At 38.6% G+C, this 24,636-nt stretch overlaps 1 protein-coding gene across 2 annotated transcripts; it reads left to right on the top strand.

Moving 5' to 3' along the window:
* The first annotated feature begins 41 nt into the window (after positions 1 to 41).
* Ccdc85 (coiled-coil domain-containing protein 85) lies at positions 42 to 23,869 on the top strand. Of its 2 annotated transcripts, none has more exons than XM_017148641.3 (4): positions 42 to 802; positions 20,507 to 21,746; positions 22,562 to 22,807; positions 22,865 to 23,869. In XM_017148641.3, exons 2-4 carry the CDS (start codon positions 20,613 to 20,615, stop codon positions 23,375 to 23,377), a joined length of 1,893 nt encoding a protein of 630 aa, XP_017004130.2. In that variant the 5' UTR covers positions 42 to 802; positions 20,507 to 20,612; the 3' UTR covers positions 23,378 to 23,869. The 2 variants fall into 2 exon arrangements, with proteins under 2 accessions (XP_017004130.2, XP_044251092.1); XM_044395157.2 differs by lacking the exon at positions 42 to 802 and adding an exon at positions 9,085 to 9,171.
* The last annotated feature ends 767 nt before the right edge of the window (positions 23,870 to 24,636 follow it).

Here is a 24,636-nt window from a genome sequence, read left to right as displayed (position 1 = left end):
GAGTTGAATTGGAACTGCGAGAAATATTTTGCTTTTTTCATTTAAAAAAAATTTTTCGATGCAAGCGGTTCTGTTGGCGGAAAAGTGAAAATAGAGCCTGAAAACTGAAAAAAGTAAACCCCTCGAAGAAAATAACAGCTCTAGAAACGCGGAAATATTTGCAAATTGAGTGTGTCTTGTGCCGAATAAAACAGTGTTTAAAATAAAACGAAAAAGACTACAATCGCTGCGATCGTTCGCCGTTTAAAAAATCCCACAGTTACAGATTGCCGGTAGATGTGAATTTATTAATGTTTTCTGGCATCGAATGTTTCCAAATGCAAGGAACACCGGCTCAAACCGCCTTTTTCGGGCTTCAGGCTTCAGCGATGCGAAAATAGTTCGCGAAAACGCAGCAGGCGACGCGTCTTTTTGGCTCTCGAGCTCTTGAAAAGGGCATGAAAACTCGAAAACTGGGGCCAATAAAAGATACATACAAGAAAAATAAGCGAGTGCGCGAATTCGACTGCGTGTGCGCTGCGAATGTGTTTGTGCGAAGCCAAAAAAAAAAGATGAAAATCCAACAAACAAACAAATAAAACTAGTGTGAAGAATAATTTGCGCTGTTTAAACAATTAGCCGCAAAACAAACGCCGGAATTGAGTGCCTGTGCGGCTGTTTGTGTGTGTATCTGTATCCCAGGAATGCGCAGTCGCGCATGCGCAAATATTTGTGATTTGTTTTGAAAGGAGAGAAGGAGCGAAAGAGAGAGGGATAGGATTGGATTGGAATAAAAAACACATCTCCTGGCATTCGCAAAAAGGTGAGTTTTGCTGTTAGATTGGCAACAGCAATTGCAGTTGCTTTGGTTAAAGTTGCAATTTTCCAAGCCCACGTTTCTCTACACGGAAAAAAATAAGATATTTGTATAAGAAATCAATCTATAAAAATCAAAAGATAGTGGAAATTTTTGCTTAGCCTATTGTACTAATCTGTTAGTAAGTAATTTCTATCTTATTAATGGAAGAGTTCAATGCAAGCCTTTAATTATAAGAATTTTTAAAAGATTTTTAAAGTTCACAGGTAATCAATGGGTTTATAGAAGTTTCCTTAGAGTTTAGAATTACAGTTACAATTATTAAAATTTAGTTTTTATGAAATGCACTTTAAACAAATACTGCATCAATACTTTTCTACGTGCATTATGCCCACGTCACATCATTCGGCTAAAAATCCCTGGGCTCGGCCCACTCGAAATTAACTCATTGCCCCCTCTTTTTTCCCTTCGATCCCGAAAATTGCTCTATTCTCTTCGGTACGCCCACTTTGTCAGCGCTACGCCCACCTTGCCTATTTGTTCTTCGTCTTTTTGTCTCTGTTTCTGCTTTTCCCTGGTTTTCTTGGCCCAACCGAAGGCGGGTTTTCCCTCCACTTATCGCTCGGACACTACGGCCATAAAAGTCCGAGTAAAAATCAATTTTCAAAACAACAAGCAGGACAAAAACAAAAAGGGGGAGACAAGGAGAGGGATATCGGATCGGACGACAATAACATCAATTTTGAGGCATTTATATGCGCCAATAAATTCAACGTTCGAGTGAGCGAGAGAGGGATTGGGAGCGGGAGAGAGGGGGAAAGAGAGAGCCCGATAGTATCGTATCCGAGGAAAAGCAACAAATAACAGGCAGAAAGATACACGACAACGCGCAACAATAAGACACAAGATCAAACAAAACCAGCAGCAGAAACCGACGGTGCAGCATCCAAGCTGTTGTTGTTGTTTCTGTTGCAGCAACAACAACTACAACTACAACTGCAGCGCAACAGGTAAAAGCAGCGACGCCAGCGTTTCGAAATGCCCGAGAGTGCGAAAGAGATGGCCGGCGAACAACCTGTTACATCGCCTGCTGCCTGAAATATGTAAAGTCAATTTCGTGTATCGCAACGGAAAACTGTAACTAATGCCAAACATTAACCCATTAACGCGAAAATCAGAGAAATCGGCCAAAAAGTTAACCAATTTTCCTTGGCTTAGACGAAATAGAAAAATAGGGGATGTTTTGAAAACTATTAGAAGAATTTTAACTAGAGGATATATACATAAATATGTTTTAGAGATGTTTGAATTCGCTCCAAAATTTCTAACTCATTTTCCTTAAATTTAGAATAAGTTATGATTTTATGTTTGTAATGAAATTATAAAAATAAAAATTTTTTTTTGCCATGAAGAATAGATCTTTTTTTGCTAACATTTCTGTAGTACTTCCTAAGAAACCTATTAGAAGAATTTTAACTGTAGGATATATAGATATGTTTCAGAGATATTTGAATTCGCTCAAAAATTTCTAACTTATTTTCCTTAAATTTAGAATAAGTTATGATATTATGTTTTTAAGGAAATTATAAAAATAAAAAAATTTGTTTTGGTATGAAGGATAAATCTTTTTTTGCTAACATTTTTGTAGTGCTTCCTACAAGTAAGAACTTTATGGTTGAGCCCAAGGAGTTGTAGGCTTCCTAAAAATATTCACAAGAATTTCCTCGTCATCTTAATGGGTTAAGACCTGAGCCCGCGGCCAAGTTCGTTGTACGCGGCGGAAAATAAAAAGACAGCCCAGTCGAGTAAGAAATTTTTGTCAATGAAAGAAAACTTTCTTTTGGGCTTATCCACGCCAACATCTTTCTCTTTCTCACTCTTTCGTTTTCATTCCTCCTCGCTGGTGATTTTGTTTTCTGTGTCGCCTTATTTTTTATATACCTATACATACTTTTTTTTTTAATTGGGCGGTTTTTTAGATTTACGCTCGCCTGCCGCCATCTGCAGTATCATCGGGTATTCTTTTTCGGATCTCCGCGGGCTCTTCATGGTCCATTAAGACAATTTAGGCTGGCTTCTCTTTTCCGGGAGTGGCAGGGGCGGCATGGGAGTGACGTCTGCGTGGGAAGGTTCAGTTTGAGTGTTTGTCATCCTGGGGCTGTTTGTGCCAAGTGCCAGTTTGATTGCCTCCCAGCAGAGCCAGGCCAAGTCAAGTCATCCAGCCATCGAGTGTCCAAGTTGCCGCAACAAGTGTCCCAGTTTATGGCCCGGCTGGAAGCTAGCAGCTAGAATCCAAGAGCCAGCTACTCGTACTAGAACTAGTTTAAGTTTCCTGTCCCGGCAGCCATCGCTGGAATCTCCTCCACAGAATCACATACTGCCGGGTCACAGTTGCGGTGGGAATGCTATGGCATATACGGATAAAAGTAGGTTATTCGCACTATGTTCATAAAAAATTTCAAAAAAAAATATATAGATATAAAACTATCTCTTAAAATATTTATTTATTTTTTTTATTTCGGAAAGAAAAAAGGAAAAAATGTGTTTAATAAAAATATTAAAGAATCATTGTATACAGATAGAAGTAGGTTATTCGCAACCTTGAACCTTGAAATCGAATATTTTTTCAGAATAAAAAACAAAAAAAAAATTTTTTTAATTAAAAATGTTAAAGAATCACATGTTTTTCCCTAAAAGTTACAAATTTTCCACGCCCTCTTTGTAAGCAGGTGAAACATAATTGTAATCCCCATTTGACTGACATATTCAGTGTTATTCTATTGACCGCAACTGTGCCTCGATCACGCTTTTCCTTTAAGCTCAGTTATGTTGACTGTTGCTGCCGTTTCTGCGGTCGCCGCACCCTCTAGCTCCCCTGAACCCAAGCCCAAACCCCAGCCCCAGCACAAACCCAGACCGAAACCCCCCTTTTCGCACAACCTACTCCCCTGTTATTAACCGTTTGGCCACATTTTCTCACACAGAGAGCGCAGAAATGCTTGGCAGGCCACTCTGGCAATTGGCGCGCCTCTGGAAATGACAAACGGCCATGTGACCATGTGGCCATGAGCATGTGGCAGCTCAAAGAAGCTGGGTTGACAAAAATGAAATTTTTGAAATTTGAATAGCGGAATCGTTTGCCCATCTTTTGCCCATGTTTGCCCACCAATTAGTTTTTTTTGCCCACGTCCAGTTTTCGAGATATAAAATTTCGAAAATTTTCGAAAATTTTCGAAAGTCACAAATTTTTGGAATTCGATTTTTTTTTTTTTAATCGTAAGAGAATCGTTTGCCCACGTTTGCCCACCTTTTAGAATTTAGAAAAAATTTATACTTCAAAAGTTATTTTAATTATAAGTTTTTCCTTAAGAAAAAATCGTTTGCCCACCCTTTAAAACTGAATATTTTTGGAAAAAAACGTTTGCCCACCTCTTAAAACTAAAAAATATTGACTGCCCACCCTTTAAAAATACATTTTTATAAAAATTATCGTTTGCCCACCTCTTAAAACTAAAAAATATTCACTGCCCACCCCTTAAAACTAAATATAAATGAAAATAATCGTTTGCCCACCCCTTAAAACTAAAAAATATTCACTGCCCACCCCTTAAAACTAAATATAAATAAAAATTATCGTTTGCCCACCCCTTAAAACTAAAAAATATTCACTGCCCACCCCTTAAAACTAAATATTAATGAAAATAATCGTTTGCCCACCCCTTAAAACTAAAAAATATTCACTGCCCACCCCTTAAAACTAAATATAAATAAAAATTATCGTTTGCCCACCCCTTAAAACTAAAAAATATTCACTGCCCACCCCTTAAAACTAAATATTAATGAAAATAATCGTTTGCCCACCCCTTAAAACTAAAAAATATTCACTGCCCACCCTTTAAAAATACATTTTTATAAAAACAAACGTTTGCCCACCTCTTAAAACTAAAAAATATTGACTGCCCACCCTTTAAAAATACATTTTTATAAAAATTATCGTTTGCCCACCTCTTAAAACTAAAAAATATTTACTGCCCACCCCTTAAAACTAAATATAAATGAAAATAATCGTTTGCCCACCCCTTAAAACTAAAAAATATTCACTGCCCACCCCTTAAAACTAAATATAAATAAAAATTATCGTTTGCCCACCCCTTAAAACTAAAAAATATTCACTGCCCACCCCTTAAAACTAAATATTAATGAAAATAATCGTTTGCCCACCCCTTAAAACTAAAAAATATTCACTGCCCACCCCTTAAAACTAAATATAAATAAAAATTATCGTTTGCCCACCCCTTAAAACTAAAAAATATTCACTGCCCACCCCTTAAAACTAAATATTAATGAAAATAATCGTTTGCCCACCCCTTAAAACTAAAAAATATTCACTGCCCACCCTTTAAAAATACATTTTTATAAAAACAAACGTTTGCCCACCTCTTAAAACTAAAAAATATTGACTGCCCACCCTTTAAAAATACATTTTTATAAAAATTATCGTTTGCCCACCTCTTAAAACTAAAAAATATTTACTGCCCACCCCTTAAAACTAAATATAAATGAAAATAATCGTTTGCCCACCCCTTAAAACTAAAAAATATTCACTGCCCACCCCTTAAAACTAAATATAAATAAAAATTATCGTTTGCCCACCCCTTAAAACTAAAAAATATTCACTGCCCACCCCTTAAAACTAAATATTAATGAAAATAATCGTTTGCCCACCCCTTAAAACTAAAAAATATTCACTGCCCACCCTTTAAAAATACATTTTTATAAAAACAAACGTTTGCCCACCTCTTAAAACTAAAAAATATTGACTGCCCACCCTTTAAAAATACATTTTTATAAAAATTATCGTTTGCCCACCTCTTAAAACTAAAAAATATTCACTGCCCACCCTTTAAAACTAAATATTAATGAAAATAATCGTTTGCCCACCTCTTAAAACTAATAAATATTGACTGCCCACCTCTTAAAAATTAATTTAAAAATGTTTTTAAACCGATTACCAGCTCAGAGAAGCTGGGTCGGGTAAAATTAAAATTTCGAATTTTTAATATGGGAATCGTTTGTCCACGTTTGACCACCTTTTAGTTTTTTTTGTCCACGTCCAGTTTCAAAAATATGGGATTTCGAAAATTTTCGAAAATCAAAAGGTTGAATTTTTTTTAAATAATTCAGAACAATTTTGTTTAAAAACAAAAAAAAATGTTAAAGCAAGAGCAACTAAACTTTTTCTTTCGCGAATCATTTACGGATAAATAACTGCAAATTCCTATTAAAAAAGATTTTGGAAATTTTGCACTTTAGTGGGGGTTGATATCAACTTAGCAGAACATCTCATAATTTTAAAAAAAATTGTGCGGCAAATTTTGTTCTTTCACGAATAATTTACGGAAAAATAACGGCAAATTGTCGATAGAAAAAAATTTGCATTTTCAAAAGTTGCATTGCTAACTTTATGCACATTGTATTTTCTAAAGTTTTGACTGTTTCAAAATTTTAAAGGGTGGACAATCGTGGACAAACGATAGACAAACAATTCCATACAAAAAAATTTGAAAAATTCAACCTTTTGATTTTCGAAAATTTTCGAAATCCCATATTTTTGAAACTGGACGTGGACAAAAAAAACTAAAAGGTGGTCAAACGTGGACAAACGATTCCCATATTAAAAATTCGAAATTTTAATTTTACCCGACCCAGCTTCTCTGAGCTGGTAATCGGTTTAAAAACATTTTTAAATTAATTTTTAAGAGGTGGGCAGTCAATATTTATTAGTTTTAAGGGGTGGGCAAACGATTATTTTCATTAATATTTAGTTTTAAGGGGTGGGCAGTGAATATTTTTTAGTTTTAAGGGGTGGGCAGTGAATATTTTTTAGTTTTAAGGGGTGGGCAAACGATAATTTTTATTTATATTTAGTTTTAAGGGGTGGGCAGTGAATATTTTTTAGTTTTAAGGGGTGGGCAAACGATTATTTTCATTTATATTTAGTTTTAAGGGGTGGGCAGTGAATATTTTTTAGTTTTAAGAGGTGGGCAAACGATAATTTTTATAAAAATGTATTTTTAAAGGGTGGGCAGTCAATATTTTTTAGTTTTAAGAGGTGGGCAAACGTTTGTTTTTATAAAAATGTATTTTTAAAGGGTGGGCAGTGAATATTTTTTAGTTTTAAGGGGTGGGCAAACGATTATTTTCATTAATATTTAGTTTTAAGGGGTGGGCAGTGAATATTTTTTAGTTTTAAGGGGTGGGCAAACGATAATTTTTATTTATATTTAGTTTTAAGGGGTGGGCAGTGAATATTTTTTAGTTTTAAGGGGTGGGCAAACGATTATTTTCATTAATATTTAGTTTTAAGGGGTGGGCAGTGAATATTTTTTAGTTTTAAGGGGTGGGCAAACGATAATTTTTATTTATATTTAGTTTTAAGGGGTGGGCAGTGAATATTTTTTAGTTTTAAGGGGTGGGCAAACGATTATTTTCATTTATATTTAGTTTTAAGGGGTGGGCAGTGAATATTTTTTAGTTTTAAGAGGTGGGCAAACGATAATTTTTATAAAAATGTATTTTTAAAGGGTGGGCAGTCAATATTTTTTAGTTTTAAGAGGTGGGCAAACGTTTTTTTCCAAAAATATTCAGTTTTAAAGGGTGGGCAAACGATTTTTTCTTAAGGAAAAACTTATAATTAAAATAACTTTTGAAGTATAAATTTTTTCAAAATTCTAAAAGGTGGGCAAACGTGGGCAAACGATTCTCTTACGATTAAAAAAAAAAAAAATCGAATTCCAAAAATTTGTGACTTTCGAAAATTTTCGAAAATTTTCGAAATTTTATATCTCGAAAACTGGACGTGGGCAAAAAAAACTAATTGGTGGGCAAACATGGGCAAAAGATGGGCAAACGATTCCGCTATTCAAATTTCAAAAATTTCATTTTTGTCAACCCAGCTTCTTTGAGCTGCATGTGGCTCCTCCGGCCCACGAGGAAGCACAAGGGGGCGTCTCGAGTGGAGCTGCACTAAATTACTGAAATCTAGAAATATTCTAAGCATTCACCGGGAAAATTGATTCAGAATAACTGTATCAGAATGCTTGAAAAGAAGAAAAAACACGAGACTAGGCTTGAGATGCTATGAATTCTTGAAATTATCAAGACGCGACCGGTTGAAAGTTATGATAAGTGATCTTATAGATCGTCATATCATGTTTTGAGCATGTAAATCAAATAATAACATGTCTTCTTCTTGGCGTATATCCATTATATTATCGCTGATATCAATCGAGAACTGAAAATAACTATTACAAAAATGGCTTGTGCACTTTTGGTCCACATTCTGATTTAATTGCAGACCAAACGGGTTCCCCGCATATCTTTGTAATACGCAAACGATCCGATTCGACATAAACGTCGAAGGAATGTAAATGAGATCAGTCGATTGGAACTGCCATTAGATCATCAAATGTTCTCGAATCGAATCTCCGTTTGGCTTGAGGAGTGTGCTCCACTTGAGGTTCATTAGCCAGAGGCTTCCTTGGCTTTACTTTCCATTCGCTCTGCTTCTGGCCAAAACTGGCCAACGTTCTCCTGTCTCTTGGCCGAAAACAGCCTCGCGTAACTGTAACTGATTTGACCTCCCATCACTTAGCTACCAAAAAAAAAACCTCCTCCAAAAGCCTCGCTTTTTCTCCGCTGCTGCCGTTTTGGCATTGTGAATGGTTATGGTTATGGTGGAGATCGGGGATGGGGGATTGGATATCCGAAGATCTGGCATCCGGGGTAGCAACGGAACCGAGGGGCGGCATTGGGTCTCAGCGTGGAGCGGTGTGACCTCGACAACAAATTTCTATTGCATGCAATTTGGTGAATATCGCATGCACAAATGAACATTATCACTTGGCGGTCGCTCGAGAGATGGACAATAAAGAAACCACCAAAAAACTTGTTTGTTCAACAGAAAGCAATGACAACGAAAATATTGGTTGTAAGGGAAGCTAAAACATGCCGAATATTGCATACCCTAGAAATGGAAATATATTCTAACAATCTCTAAATACGAATATATTTAGGATGTTATAAATTGTCATCACTTTCAAATTTAAAATGCAAACCGACTCAAGATAAATTGTAACTGTTCTTAAACGTAAATATTAAATCTCTAGATTTTATTTCTATTTTTATTGCATCTTTATGCGCAAATAAAAATGAAATTGAGAAAAGGAAGTCGTTTAAAATTGCAGTAAATTTGAATTTGTATTTTGTCGAATTGTTTTCCAGATGTGCTAACCGTTAACCATAGTTTTGCATACCCCGCCCATTTGTCAGGGTATAAAACATCAAAAACGGCAGCCAGGGAGCAGAGCACCGAGGTAAAAAGTGCGCCTAGAAATTAGAAAGTACGCGGCGGTCTGGAGGAGAGGCTGAATCTGAAGTTGGGGCCAAGCTGAAGCTGAAGCTGAAGCTAAAGCTAAAGCTACGGCTGAGGTTGAAGCCAAGCTATAGCCATAGTATGGCTATAGCTATGTGAGTGTAACTCGATTTGTGACTGTCATAAATGGCGGAAATTGTGGGGCTCGAGACAAAGCGGGCTTGGGGACCCAAAGACGGAGGCTTTCTGGCTAGCTTTCTGCTTTCTACTGCCGGTCTTCAGCTGCGGCATTTTCCAGCCTTAAACTCCAAACTGCAGTCTGCCGTCTCCGTTTTTCTTTCTTGCTTGACTATAATTTGTGCCATCAGCATTTTGTTGTCGTTATCGTTAGCAAAGCGAGAGACCAGAAGACGAAGACTCCAGCTAAAGAAGACCAGCAGCCAGAAGACTGAAGACTGAAGCCAGAAGACAGGCGACGGCAATGAAGCGTACGTTTTGACATTTCTCCAGCTCCGCCGGCCTCTCTCTTTTGGCATGCTCTCCATAATTATCGAAGCGGAGAACGCGGTGCCACAATTTGGCCAGATTTTTTATTAATTCCCACCTTGCGCTGCGCCCCTTTAGCTCCTCCCTTTATGACTTATTCAATTCTTCGCCGCAGAACGGCATTAAAGCTGCCCCAACCCCAAAGCAATCGACGGAAAACCGGAGAACCGGCTCAAGTTCGCCTCGATCTGCGTTTATTATTACACTTAATGTGACTTGATTTATAAACAAGAGCAGCGGCAGAACACAGCCTCCACCGACGGATCGACTGGTCAGCTCCAGTCCTCCTCCTCCTTCTCCTCCTCCTCCTCTTTTCCAGCTGTTGCCAAGACGAGGTAGAAGAGGAAGACAAGCGATCGACATGCCTCAGTGGCCAAAAGGAACACTGGGCGAAATATGATCTTCTGATGGTTCTTAAATCAATGTTGCACAATTTATTGCATTCCGCCTTAAGTTTCGACTACATTTAAATGCTACCCTGTAAAAAAAAAACAATTCGATTTTGTATACTTAATCGATAATAAGTGATAGGTACTATCGTTTTGATAACTTTCCGTATTTATTTTGTATAAGAACGGGTCAAATAAATTTGAAATCTTTGAGAATTTAATAAGAATATAATGTTCAACATTTTTTATTTTTTCGATTAAGGGGTATTTTTAAAGAGAGAGAAAAATACATTTTCCATTTAAATGTTATATTATTTGAATCAATATTAAATATCAAATAAGTGATAGGTACTATCGTTTTGATAACTTTCCGTATTTATTTTGTATAAGAACGGGTCAAATAAATTTGATATCTTTGAGAATTTAATAAGAATATAATTTTCAACATTTTTTATTTTTTCGATTAAGGGGTATTTTTAAAGAGAGAGAAAAATACATTTTCCATTTAAGTGTTATATTATTTGAATCAATATTAAATATCAAATTGATAACAAGTTATTAATCGAAAATTTGTATTATGAAATCCCCTCAATTATCTTGTTTTATATACTCTTTAAATAATTTCCCCGCAGTGTACGTCCAATATTGGTATTGGGTTACCCAGTCGCCCATTCCCTGGCATATTGCCTTTGCCTCCTTTCATCGCCGCTGTATAGGAACTGTCTTTTAATTAGTTCATAAATTTAATGTGGAAAAGCTGCAACGCCATTTCTTCGGGTCTCTGTCTCCGCAACGTGTAACACTTCCCTTTCCACCTTTTTCCATGGGCCAACCCACCGCACCGATTCCTTTCCTTCCTGGCAGTCGGGTCTTTCAATAAATCGCTCAATCCGGAAGTTTGTTGCGCTGCCAGACAAAAGAAGTGCTGCTCTAAGCGGCTTTTGTGTCCAAGAAAGGAAATAGAATTCCTACCTCGCCCCTTCCTTTCGCTCTGAATAGAGATTCCCAGAGTCATTTTAATGGTTTCCGCTTTTTATGGCATTGCTCGGGCTTTGTGATTGGTAAAAAATTAATAGAAATTTAATTGGATGGGGCAATACTATCGGGGGTTAAGGGGAAATTGGTTATTTGCCGTAGGCATTTAGGCATTTATTGCGCATGTCGCTAATTGTTATTACTCTGGGTCGTCGAAGTTCGTAGTTCTTTATGGTTTCTTCACGCTCCGATCTTTTTTCACTGGACTTTTCTGGGAGTGGGGGAGGTTAGAGCGTGCTAATGCTTACATAATGCTTTGTTTTCGGGTTTCTTTTATTGTTTCCTCGCCGCCTTTTTCACGTCTTTTGTACGTGAGGCAGGCCCAGTTTACCTTTGAGTTTAAAGAGGAAGGGCGAGAAATTCGAGGACACTTTAGGGCCGTCATAAATTATTATTTCGGGTTCCGTAATCCCAGGGAATACGAAAATGATGTATATACCCTATTCTCATACGCAGCTTGATCTAGTTCACTTTCCTGGCTTAGTTTTATTACCTTTTTTATGGCAGGAGAAAGTAAAAGATGGGATCAGATCGAAGGGATCGATAAGTATAAATCACTTTCTGACCGTAAATTATCTGATATGACAATATCTCTCGGTTAAACAGGGATAATTTGAACTAATTTGTATTACAACTATAAATCAGTCTAAAATAGTAAACATCCCCTGAAAAGCTGATCGATTTAACTCCAAATAACATACATTTTATTATAGAACAACGAACTTTATTAATCTTTTATTTTTCACTTCAAATTTACTTTATAATCGTTAAGTTATTGACCCCAATTGAAGTAAATTTCAAGCTTTACAAACTGATTGTTGTCTGGACAATCCACCCACACTTTTGGTAACCTGTAATCTCCAGATATCACACCATATAGAGCACGCGCTCTATTCTTTAATTTCAGATCAAACGCCTACGTTTATTCAAAGTATTTCGGGGAGTGTGAATTATGGGCAGAGGAAGGGGAGTTCTTCTAATAAAGCTATAGAAAACAGAAAATCGAAAGTAGCCGATTGGGTTTCAGAAAGAATTTCAGCAGCCCTAAATTAATGAAATGCCCAAGACAACAAAAGAATTCAGGCATTAGCATACATGAATTTATTCCACTTTATTAATTTTGTGAGGTACAAAACTGTGGAGAGAGGAATGATGGAACAGAAATTTGAAATGAAGAAATGTTTAGTTTGGCCGATGAAGAATGTTTTTGGACCGCCTCCAGCCAGATGATAATTAAATATTTGTACATATGAACTTTACTGGGTTACGGGGTCAGCATAAAAAAATAAGGAAAAACATAAAAAGAGAGGTTTGTTCTAAGCTTGATCTTGGGTTTTTATGTCTTAAGTTTTTGGCTAAAACTCCACTTCACTTAACTCTTTCGATGCTGGCTTTAAGATTAATGTTTGTCCGTACTCAGACTCTTGGAAATTTGCATATTTCAACAATTTGCGGCTTGTTCTTCGTTAATGTGGATGTTGTAACTTGCTTGCAGATAGCTATTCGGTGTTTCGGTTTTTCAGAGGGCGTGTTAATGAGTTCTCGCCGAAAGATTCTCGTTATGCGATAAATTCGAAAGTTACCGAAACCATTTTGGGTTTCATTTGTTAGCTTAGTTTCTTGCCCGTTTCTGTTTCTGTTTCTGTTAATTTACATGCATAAATAATTTGCACAAAAGTGTTTGCCGTTGGCTGGGAGTTTCGCGCATGAAATGGCCAAGTTTATGGCTATCGACGGGCGGTCTACGAAGGCTCAAAGACTCAAAGACTCGGAGACTCGAAAATGCGGAGACTCGTCTACCCGACTGTCGTAAAAATCAAATATGCGACGCAGACTTGACACAAATGATACCCATAAACCATAACGACGTAAGGCCGAGAAATGGAAGTTGTATTTTGTATTCGCCCGATTGAGGGATTGGCGAGAGCTATGGTTTCTCGATCTGTGTTTTGAAGTCGGCCAGGGAGTGGCTTTGATTTGATGCCCATTCAGGTTCAGTTTCAGTCGCTTCGATTAGGCTCGACTCGAATAAAATATAGATAAGAGACCTCCGGAGCTTCAGGAGGTTCATAAAATAATCTACATATTAATTCTGTTCGCTTGGTTCTTGTTTTCTATATTTTGTGCAGCACATAATTAACCAGATTAGCGGCTAATAAACCCCTGGGGTTGGGGTTTGTTAGAAGATAGAAATTTTAGAAATTTTCAGATCTTTGAACTTATTAAGCGTTTAATTAAGTTATTTTAGGAACACATTTTTGATGTCTTTATTGTCTGGAATTTGATTAATTTGGATTTTTATTAACTTTAATATTTTAATAGTATTAAATAATTTTAGAATAATATATTTTTTAAACTTTTTTATGTTTTATTATCCTATTAAAGCTTTTAACTATTTCCATAATATTTTGGGTATTTTAACTCTAGCCTATACCGAATTCTCCCAAAAACCCCAATCATTTCTCTTTGAAATCCATTCTTTAAAAACCCTTTCTCTCCATCAGCCAGCTGAAAATTATAATTCCCACAGCTGTTTATCAAGTAACTGCTCCAGTTCGGAGCTTTTCATTAGGAAAGGCCGCTGCATTTGTAATCAACTTATCCCCAAGCCCCTTGGAGTTCCCATCAACGACTTGACTTATCGCTTAACCTTCACTCACTTGCTGTACAACCACTTCTTTTGTTTTCGTGGCTTTGTTTTTACTCGTTAGCTTTTTGCATTGTTAAGTTTGGGTGTCTTGCCTACTGTGCTACACATGGATTTTTTATTTTTTTGTACTTTGGTTGGAACATTAAAAATATGTTTATATGTGGGTGGCCTCTCTGTGTGCGATTGAAAATTAGAGTCAAATCGTTTTTGATCTTGGTCCATAATCTTGTGGCGTATGCATTTCAAGCGTATCAATTTCCCTGGGCCTCTCTTGAGCTATTTTCCAAGAATTCCGGAGACCGAGTGTCACGTGCAACATAATCGTCTTTCGATGGTTACAAATCTTTCATTTTCATGCCGAACGAGCCCGTTGATAAATGGAACTTCAGACTGCGAGGCGAGTTTGTGTCTTGAGTCTTTTGAATGGTGGTGTGTGGATCCTTTTGTGTTTGCGCTTCATTCATTCGTTCATTCACGAATATTTTCGCTCTTCCGCCAAAGTGTTTCATTTTTTTTTTGTATTTTTATTTCTCTTTCGAGCTAAAGCCAAAGTCATCTGTATGACTTAACGTCGTCGCTTGTCGTTTGTCATTCGATCCGAGCAACGAAGGCGTCTGATATTTATTCCCCAGCTTTTTAGTCGAGCTGCGTTTGAAAAACGATATATGGAGACGCCTTGGTTACTTGGTATACCTTGTATACCACGCGTTTTCTGGTGCGTGCAATGCAAATCCGCATCCAAATCTGTAGCCAAATCCAATGGAGCGTGCAGCCCCGATCGGGAAAGATTTCTGTATTTCCCATATTCTTGGGTTTCCATGTGGGTGTGCAGGTTCGCTTGTCGCATTCGCCACGGCTTGTGGGTGGCTAAGTAAAGTTGGCGGCAATCCGGCGTGGAGGTGAAGTGGAAAATAGATATATATGTTCGAGCTTAAGAGGAAAATAATTGAAAGAGGGGCATTTCCTGTCATAAAACATTGTCAAACTGTAAGGTCGGTAATATTTTGAGTTTTGAATATATAACTCGTATAAATTTATGGTTATTATGTGCAAATTTTATTTGTTAAAATTTTAGGGGAATTACAAATAAAGTTCTATCGTTATAGATTACCTTTTCCTATACTAAATAATTACATATTGTTTTTCAAATCTAAATAAGAATTAAAAAACGTAACTTATAGTATTTCCAAAATACGATATTTTGATAATGTCATGCTCGAAATTCGAAATTCGAACTTTGAAAGTGTCTTTCTTCGCTCTCACTTACTGTAATTTTAGTCGCCATCTTGAATTTGCTCTCTATTTCGGTTTTCAAATATCGAATATCAGTTTTACATTATTGAATGGTTATAATGACATGATTATAAATTCATTTTGTCAATATAACATTGGTCCTGATATTTATTTATATTTATTTATTGGTATAACAAATTGATTGCTCCAATTCCTTACTATAATTAACCTGTAATTGCCTGGAGCCATTGGTTACCTATTCGGTGTGGTCGCCATCCCTGCTCCGTCCCATTTCACCTCGATCCAGTGCGAACCGAACCCGAAGAGCCTGTGCCTTTTCATTACGGACTTCATTGTCTGGGCGCGCGGTCAGTTGTGGATTGTTGTTAAGTAAGTGTACTTAACCCACATGACTTGCGGTTTTCGCCTTTCTCGGTTTTTTTTCAGCCTGGGCCAAGATTCGGTTTCTGGCCGTGGCTGTCATCACTCGAAAAGGCCAAAATGCTGTCATTGCCTGCGATCTGCGATCTGTGGCCACACTGCGTATGCTTATTGGTATGCGTGCGCAAAGAGATTTCTTAACCTTGAGTGACTTTGAGCGTTTCTCAACCAGCCATCCAATCCATCCATCCATCCATGTTTATTTATTTTTCCCCCTATGGCTTTACGTTTATTAACCAATTTTTTTCGCTGATTGTCTTTTGGGTTTATTAAATTACGGCCTGCACGTGTGCGTGTTTTTTGCGTACTCGACTCTCGCATTTCCTTAATTAAACACTTGTTTCACGGTCCGCTGGCCAATCTGGCAAAGCGAATATGCCGATTCGAAAAATAGCTTTAATTAATTAATAGAAAAAAAGCCAAAGATTAGCAAAAAATTAAGTTGATGAAGCCCATTTGCTGCAATAATGATCAAATGGCAAGCGAAAAATGATTATAACTTAAAGATTATGTAAAAACGATCAACAGCAATTTTTTATGGCTGGCAACAGCTTATCAAGTTCACTCCAAAAATTGCTTCATCATTACATTTAAAGAGCTTTTTTGCGAAAAAATAATAATGACACGAAATTGATTTATTGTAAATTATGTTTTCGGCAGATTTCGGTAATAAATAAAATTATTAAATTATGAAATAAATCGATAAAAAAATGTATGTATTATACATAGTTTTAATTTAGGGATATAGGGTTTGCATATCGTGATACCAGTTTTCTTTCTACTTGCCTCCTTGCGTGTAACTCCCAGTTTAACCCTTCAAGATGTTTTCCATTAACTTGCCTTCTATCTGGCAGTTGCCATCTATAACAAATAAATTCATGGCTAGACCCATTAAAAACTTATTATGTTTTTGTGTGTGTGCCACTCTTGTTTTATTGTCCATTGTCGAGTTGAGATCGGGACTCTGAGGTTCCCAGTCTTTCAGCCGAAGAAGAAACCACCCACAAAGTGGTGGGAAAAGTAATTTTCATAATTTTGCACTCCGACACCTTAACCTCCTCCTGTTTTGAGAATCGGAAGCCACTGACTATTGTAATAGGTCCCCTCGGGGTGCATAATAAGACTCGGCTCGTTATGAATTCAGATTTACTGGGGAGTTGGGCGAGATCTGTGAGTTGGAACCCCACATTAAAATGGCACTAATTATGGCAATTTGTTATTGGCCAAAGCGAACTGAGGCCAACGCCTATGCCATTTCTAAGCCATCAACAAAGGCAGCCATTAGCTGTTGGCTATTAGTCAGATCAAAAGTTTATTGGCGAAAGGAACGGAGCACGCATAAAATTATAAAAGCTAAAATAAAAGAGTAAATACTCAGAGTTAAGTGCGTGGAATACACGCATCGCCGGAGGCCGAAACACGCATATTGAATATTGTACATTTTTATTTATTTTTTTTTTAACATTTTATTTGCCTCTCTCCACTTTGACTTGGGCTTCGGGTCCCAGGTGATGATTTGCTATTTGCTGGAAAGGGGTCTTAACCGGGGGTTAAGAAGGGAGGTTGGTAAAGGTTAAGTCGCAGTATGTGTACATGTGCTACAAATTGAAGGCTTTTTATGGGTGTACCCTTTGCCGAAGGGGTTTCTTTGTGGGCTATAAATCAGCCGATTATAGATCTCGGGTTTTTTACCTAATGAGTAACTCATAGTTATAATTACAGAATATTTTAGGCGTTAATTAGGTTGGCAATTAAGTTTTAAGCTTATAATATATATAGGATCGGTTATTTTTTATTTTTAAGGTTATGTTGTAGTATAGTTTTTCTTTACTTAGAGTATCCCAAGTTCTTCCATAACGATTTGCCATTTTAATTTCACTCCTTCATCATTATGTGCTGCCCGCCAAGCTTTTCATTTGCTGTTTCCCCTTGTTTTCTCATGGCTCCGGCCAAAAAAAAAAAGGGAGATTCGCTGGCCGCGAATGAATCTGGGGGGCAGTTGAGGGTTAAGTATTGGCATTTCCGACTGGGAGACCCAGACTCGTCTTCATTGAAATCGAGCTCAGAGGCTGGACTGGGGACTCAAAAGGGGACTGGATCCCAGTTTCAACTTGCACACGGCATGGCAATCAAAGCCAGTAAATCTACACCAAAAGCAACAATAGCCGGGCTAACAACAACAACAACGAGAGCAATATTTGTGCTCATTAAGCGTAACTGACACACGAATTTTTTTTGCTGTTTTTTTTGGAGGGTTTCTTCATTTCGCAAGTCGCCTAAAACTACGCCAACGGGACTGAGTTTTTTTTACTGGTAGAGGCTGTGACTCAAGATCTGGCCCCCCAGTCTCCATTCTTCCCCCCTGTCTTCCGAAAGAGAAGAGCTGATGCTTTGGGTGCTGTTGCATTGTTTTTCATACCCTTCAAGCAGGGCTCTTACATTTCAATTAATTTTCTGTCGAAGAAAATCGAAGAGCAATCAAAACAGCACTTTTAGGCCTGAAGTTATCGATATTTTCGATATCAATTCGATAATATCGATTTTTTGAAAGGAAAACACAAATTAGATATCGAGAAATAGCTAACTTTTAATATTTTGCAATGGAAATGTATGGCTTTAACATGTAATTATATAATCGAACGTAGAAATCACTTAAAAGGGTGTTTAAAGGTGTAGTGCGAAAAATGAACTTAGAACTTCCTGATTCAAATAATTTCATTGCATACTTCTAGGCGACTGTATAAGTGTTTTAAAAATCCCATTTAGGTTTTCTTCAATATTACTTCAAAAAGAGTTCTTAAAAAGGGTATTTAAATGTTTACCTTTTATACCATTTTTTCTTTCCCTTTTTCTGCTTTGCATTTTCGTTTTGCTTTTGGCCAATTTCAGCCCCCCCAAACGGGCAGAGAGCGATTGCTATTATTTTGAGGTAATTCGATGATTTACAACTGTTGCCGTGTTTTGTAAGTTTTCTTTTCAGAATGCCACAGATCCCACTTTATGTACGACTCGATTCGGGGCTCTGGGTGCAACAATGAAGGGCCCAACCTCGGCGACCAGGCCCTCGCCACATTCCTTTGTTATTTTCGCAATTTTTTCCCCAGTCTCTTATTGTTTTGTGCTTTTTTTTTGGTTTGCTGGCTGTTGGTTTCCTCTGTAATTCCCGGATACCCCAAAGATCTGAATGAGTTTGGTGAGGTGGTCGCCTTTTGTAAATTCTTTCGCGGGCATCTTACATTTCACACCTGTTGTCATTTCTCTCCCCCTGATGTGTGATGTTTGTGTTCAGAAAGGGGGAGTCCTCGGACATTTGGCTGGCAAGTTGACAGCGTAAGTAGCTGGAAAAGGGAAGAGCCCCTCAGATCTATGGCATATGTCAGCTGTAACTTATATGCAGATGTTCCCTATGCTGAATTTAAGTGAAATTGATTACTCACCACTTAGACTGGGGCAATAAACTGAGTCCTACTTCAAGGGCAAACTGTAAAACCAATAGACCTTCTCAGTTTACCAGCTACTTTTAGCTTATCATAAAGGTGAGCCCAGTTTTAATGTTCAGTTCTTACGGAAACATTAATATATCTTCAATGATAACTGGAAGATAAATTACCTCTGAACTGAAATGTTTTTTTTATAGTTAGCGGAAACCTTCAAAATTATATAAGAATTATTTTAAAAAAAGTGTATTAAATTGTTTAATTAAATCACTCATTCGAAGGTTGAAAGGTTGAGTACCGCATAATTAAATATCCCAAAACATACTCTCCGCAATTCGTTGTGATGCAATACTAATCCAGTCATTACTAGCAATTGCCCCAACAAATTACCATAATCATGTCAAGCTCCGAACTCTGCAACATTTCAATTTCCCTGCCATCCATCAAAGCATGAACAATTTCACTTTCCAGATATAAATGCGGTGATATGCGATTCAGTGCATCGGGCAGGCTTTCGGTTTCCAAACCAGAAGCGGAAGCCTCCGTTTAGTCGACGCACATCTGGTGATTAGACGCTTCAGCGCCAACCCATCCGATCTCAGGCAGAAAGCCAAGACCAGCGACATACTCCCTTCGCTATACAGAGAGAAAAAATCTTAAATTTTAATTAAATATGAATTTTTGGTATGTCGAAAAAAGCCTAAGAGCAAACTTTAAATAAAATTCTAAAAAAATTTATTATAATTAATTATATTAGATACCTACTTGTAAAATAATTTAAATTTTTTAATTAGGAGTAAATATTTAAAAAATTGAATAATGGGTGCTGCTCCTAACTTATAAATTATGATCCTGAAAACATTACCTATTAAAGGTTCCAGTGGTATATCTTAAACCTAAAACCGTCGTAGATCTTAAAGATCTCCCAATCAGGAAAGCCAAAAATATAATAATATCAGATGTATAACCTGAATAGTTACCAAATGATGTATATCTTATCTTAGCCTAAGCCCTTTGTGTATCAAACCCAAACAAAATAGAATAGAATTCGGCAAAATTAAATTATTTAAGATCAATTTTATGAATATTTCAGTGAAAAACGATATGAGTATGAATAACCTGACATTTACATCATATCGTTTTTAGGGCGACGTGCTTTTTTTTGTATGTAGTATCTTTAAAGGCCCGCTTTTAGGAAAAGGTAATATAATATTAGCAGATCTATTTCCTGAATATCTACATAGTGTGGGTTGCTTTTTCTCCGTGTGCTGGCGACATTTTGGCGACGCTTCGTTGCATTTTGTTGAGCACTCCGTGGCGAGGACGTCGACGTGTGTGCCATGTCATGACTGCGACTCCAGCGACTCCAGCGACTCCGATTCCGATTGTGTCTCCGGCTCCAGTGGTGCGAAAAATGCTCATTTCACTTTCCATCAGCGTCGCGCGGCAGTCTAATGGAGGTTTAATTATGCTGCGCTGGCGGCATGCCCTCGACTGTCGCATAAATTACACCGAGCAATGCCTTGATTTATTGTTTGCCCATAGCTTTTTTTCCACTTAAGATTTTCGCTAATGCCCTGCCCATTTTTTTTTGTTATCTTGCAGAGTGGTGACTTGACAATATGACTCCGAGGTCGTAGACTCCGGGAAATCAAGGAGGGGGACGAAAAAAACCGAAACGACACAAGGCAAACAAGGAACCAACACGAAAATGTCCGGCAATCAACAACAGCAGCAGCAGCAACTACAACAACAACTACAACAGCAGCAGAAGTCATTAACTAACAACACGACGGCAGCAACTACAAACGGAGCAACCACTTTGGGCCATAATTTGATAAAAATAAATAGCGTTGACAAAATAATAGGCAAAGCCCAGGCAGCGACGCAGGCAATTAACAAACTACAGCAGCAACAACATCAGCAGCAGCAACAACGACGCTCTTTGCTGCCGGCAACAGGAGGAGCAGCTGCTAATCCCCACCAGCAACTCAGCAACTCAGCGCAGCAACAAAGCGGAACGCCAACGCCGGCGGCTCAGTCGCCAGCCCAAAAGCAGCAGCAGCAGCAGCAACAATCACATCAATTGCAGACGGTGGCCACGATACACCAGCCGCACTCCACGCAGCAGCAACATCAGCAGGCTCTGACTTCCCGCCTGCCCATCCAGCAGCAATCCGCTAAAGAATTGCCCAATCTAGCTGCCCAGCAGCCGTCGCAGCAGCGCCGCAGCTTCCACTACCAGTTGCAACATCAGCAGCAGCAGCAACATCAGCAGCAATCTCTGCGCAGCCCGCAGCTAAAGGCACCGGCACCCGCCCACTCCATCCCACCGAGGTACCAGCCGCCCCCGCAGCCCGCCACCGGGATCCTCAAGCCACCGCATTTGCCCCTCAAGTATCCGCCGGATATTCCCCAGCTATCCAGCATCTACATACCCGACTCCATCAAGCAGCAGCAGCAGCAGCAGCAGTCGCGCTATCTGCAACACCAATCCGGAGGAGGAGGAGGAGCGAAGGATATGCTCAAGTTTGTGCGCAAGCCGGACCAGGAACACCCATCGCCCAATGCCTCGGTCACGTCCAGCGGCACGGGAATACCCACGGTTAATGGGGGAGGAGGAAGGCTGACCGCCGAGCAGAACCGCCAGCTGCAGTCGCTGGTGAACGAGCTGCGCGCCCTGAAGGAGCAGAATCAGCGGCTGCTGGACGACAACCAGGAGCTGAGGGATCTGTGCTGCTTCCTGGACGACGACCGGCAGAAGGGTCGCAAGTTGGCCAGGGAGTGGCAGAGATTCGGGCGATACACGGCCAGTGTGATGAGGCAGGAGGTGGCCGCCTACCAGGTGAATTAATCATTCAATTTTTGTTTTATCATAAGTAGTATGCCATGAAATTTTTGGATTTATTTAATTCAATTCTATGCACGGTTGTCACTTCAAAAATTTGTTATAAACCAAAAAAAGATTAAAAATGAGCCAAATTTTTACCATATACCAAATTACCATACCATAACCAGAACAATTTAGTTTCGATCTGGCACTTTTGGGTTTCAGACATTAATCACTTTTAAAATTGCAAAAAAAATGCATTAATACAAAAATGAATTCGTTTTTTTCAGGTATAAAATATAAAATAATATCCTATTAGCAAAAAAGAGCCAAATTCTATAAAATGGGCCAAAGAACCAACGCAAAAAAAGAGAGAAAAAAGCAACCGTGATTTTATGTGAAATAAATTAAATGTTTTTCTAATTAATTTTAAATTGAATGAATGTATTTATTATTTTAATGTATTTTTTGAATTGCCAGATTTGCTTGCGTGCTTTCTTTTGAGAACAAAAAGTTGAAAATTTATTAACAAGTCAATGTTAACTGCATAGTAAATAAAATTCAGGCAGATTTAATCACAAAATTATGGGCCTTTTTTCTTTAAAAAAAATTTGTTGTTTGAATTATTTTGGAATTCATGCCATTTATTCATTTAATTCTATTAAACTCAAAATTCAAATTCATTCAATTCTATTAAAATCAAAATTCTAATTAATTCATTCATGTAAAACAAACATTCAAAATAATTCATTGAATCCATTCATGCAGGGCTCTATTAACCATTGAATTACTAAAAGTATGAAGCTAACCCCTGATTCCTATTCCTACAGAACAAACTACGTCAGCTGGATGACAAGCAGCAGGAGCTAATCACCGACAATCTGGAGCTGAAGGAGCTCTGCCTGTACTTGGACGAGGAGCGCGCCCATGTGGCGGCCAATGCGCTGTGCGCCGGCTGCGGAGCGGCCACCAGGAATGCGCTGCGCGACGATGGAGATGGTTCCAGCTCGAGTACAAATGCGGATGAGACCATCACGGCATTGAGGAACTATGCGGAGCAAAGGCAACTGCCACAGGTGGGAAAAATACCGACTCCTTATAAAGAATCTAAGCTAATTTGGTTTCTTATCCAGGATCTACGTCATGCCCACACGCTGAACGACCAGACGCTTCAGTATGTACGATCCCTAGAGCGGAGGATCCAGCAGCTGGAGGAGGAGCGCACCACGCCCACCGCCCACCTGCAGCAGCCGACGACGCCAACGCCGCAGGCCACACCCACGCCCACATCCGCATCCGTCACACCAGCCTCCGCCAAAGCAGCAACATCGCCCCACCAGCAGCAACATCAGCAATCGCAGCAATCGCAGCAGCAACAGCAGGAGATTGTGGCCGCTGCAGCGGCAGCAGCGGCGGCTATCCAACTCCCAGAGCCAATTGCCGGACGCCCGGAGGCGGTGGTGCGTGCCCTCCAGGTGCTGGAGGTGCGGGAGCAACTGGAGCGCGATCGCCTGGGCAATCTGGCCGGGAGCGCCCTGGATCAGATGGACGACGGGGAGAAGGCGCTGGTGCGAGAGATGTGCAACGTGGTGTGGCGCAAACTGGAGGGCAGTCCACATGGACCGGCGGCCCTGGAGCCGCTTTAAACCGGGAGAAGCAACCTGAACACCGGGCTAACATATAGACTATAATGTTTAAACTTTAAAGCTAACTTATGCCGTAATATTTAACCCTAAACATTGTACAAAGCTCAAACTTAGGCTACCGCTAAAGGCGAAAGAATACTCAAAAGATATTTGGGATGCCCCAGCAACTGAGGAACAATAAATTGTCAATCTATAGAGATCTAAAAAGATTCGGCTTCAAAATCCAGCTTTAACTGGTCTTAAAGTTGGAAGTTTTGGCTGCGAATCGCTGATGACTCCACAGAAATCAAATAATCAACGCAATTGTTGTTTATTTTCGATTTGGACCCACTTTCTTGGGATCACTCTTTTTAATTAGTTTGTAACTTTGCCGATCAGTTGATGGAGTATGCTCACAATTATTTTTAAACTTTGACTGTTATTTTTGAATGCCAAGAGGAAAACTATTATACTTTCATGACAAATTTGCTAACTCGAAATATAATGCAACAAATGTTTCAATAACTTTTAGTGGGTTTTTTTTATTGGGAAATATATATATAATGTTGATTCACTGTTATATCTTCATTCTGTAGTGTAAATCTAAGAGCATTACACGCTTTCTACGCTCTGCTGGACCTTACAAGATCGTATTTTTTTCGATTCGAGACAAACGTAAATTACCGCAGAGCTGTTTAACCTGATTCTTCTTGGCCAATTTGCCCATATCGCATTCATTCAGAAAGATCGCAGCGGCCAGAAACGGCACGAAATGCCAGCCAACCCACTTTTGGCCATTCTGGTTTTCCCGCTTACCCGCTCATCGGCTAATTCATGCATTATCCATCAGCGGTTTCGGTCTCGCTCGGCGCATTCAAGGCGCGAACATGTGAGTCTGGGCTCCGCTGTCATTAAATATGCAACCTTTCATGGTTTTGCTTTCATTGTTTTCCCTTTTCCGGCGGCGGGGACTGCGGACTGGATTGGGTTAAACGGATAAGAATCGGTTGAAAGGCGTGTGAAAAGAGTTGAGGCAGCCAAGGAGGTGCGAACTGGAATATATATAGTTGTGGTAAGAAAAAGTAATCTTACTTTAATGAATAATACAAATAAAATGGGTATAATATGAGAAAATTTCATGGATATAATATCATAATTTAACATAATTGAATACTCCCTCTTTAAGAGAATTCAATAGTGTTTTGAAATCACCTGAAAAGATGTTTAAAAGTAGGCACATTTATTTTTTAGAAAAATTACGGTGGTTCTGAAACATTCAA

This window comes from Drosophila takahashii, chromosome 2L (assembly GCF_030179915.1).
Source record: "Drosophila takahashii strain IR98-3 E-12201 chromosome 2L, DtakHiC1v2, whole genome shotgun sequence".
NCBI classification, from domain to species: Eukaryota; Metazoa; Arthropoda; class Insecta; order Diptera; family Drosophilidae; genus Drosophila; species Drosophila takahashii.
Note: the sequence above shows the minus strand (reverse complement) of the source record. Positions and strands in the feature narration are given on the sequence as shown.

Bases quoted from the DNA above. Each gene is read 5' to 3' on its own strand.
- Ccdc85 (XM_017148641.3), top strand. From the start codon at position 20,613: ATGTCCGGCAATCAACAACAGCAGCAGCAGCAACTACAACAACAACTA. The intron at 21,747-22,561 runs GTGAATTAATCA...CTATTCCTACAG, and splicing joins AGGAGGTGGCCGCCTACCAG to AACAAACTACGTCAGCTGGA. The intron at 22,808-22,864 runs GTGGGAAAAATA...TTTCTTATCCAG, and splicing joins AGCAAAGGCAACTGCCACAG to GATCTACGTCATGCCCACAC.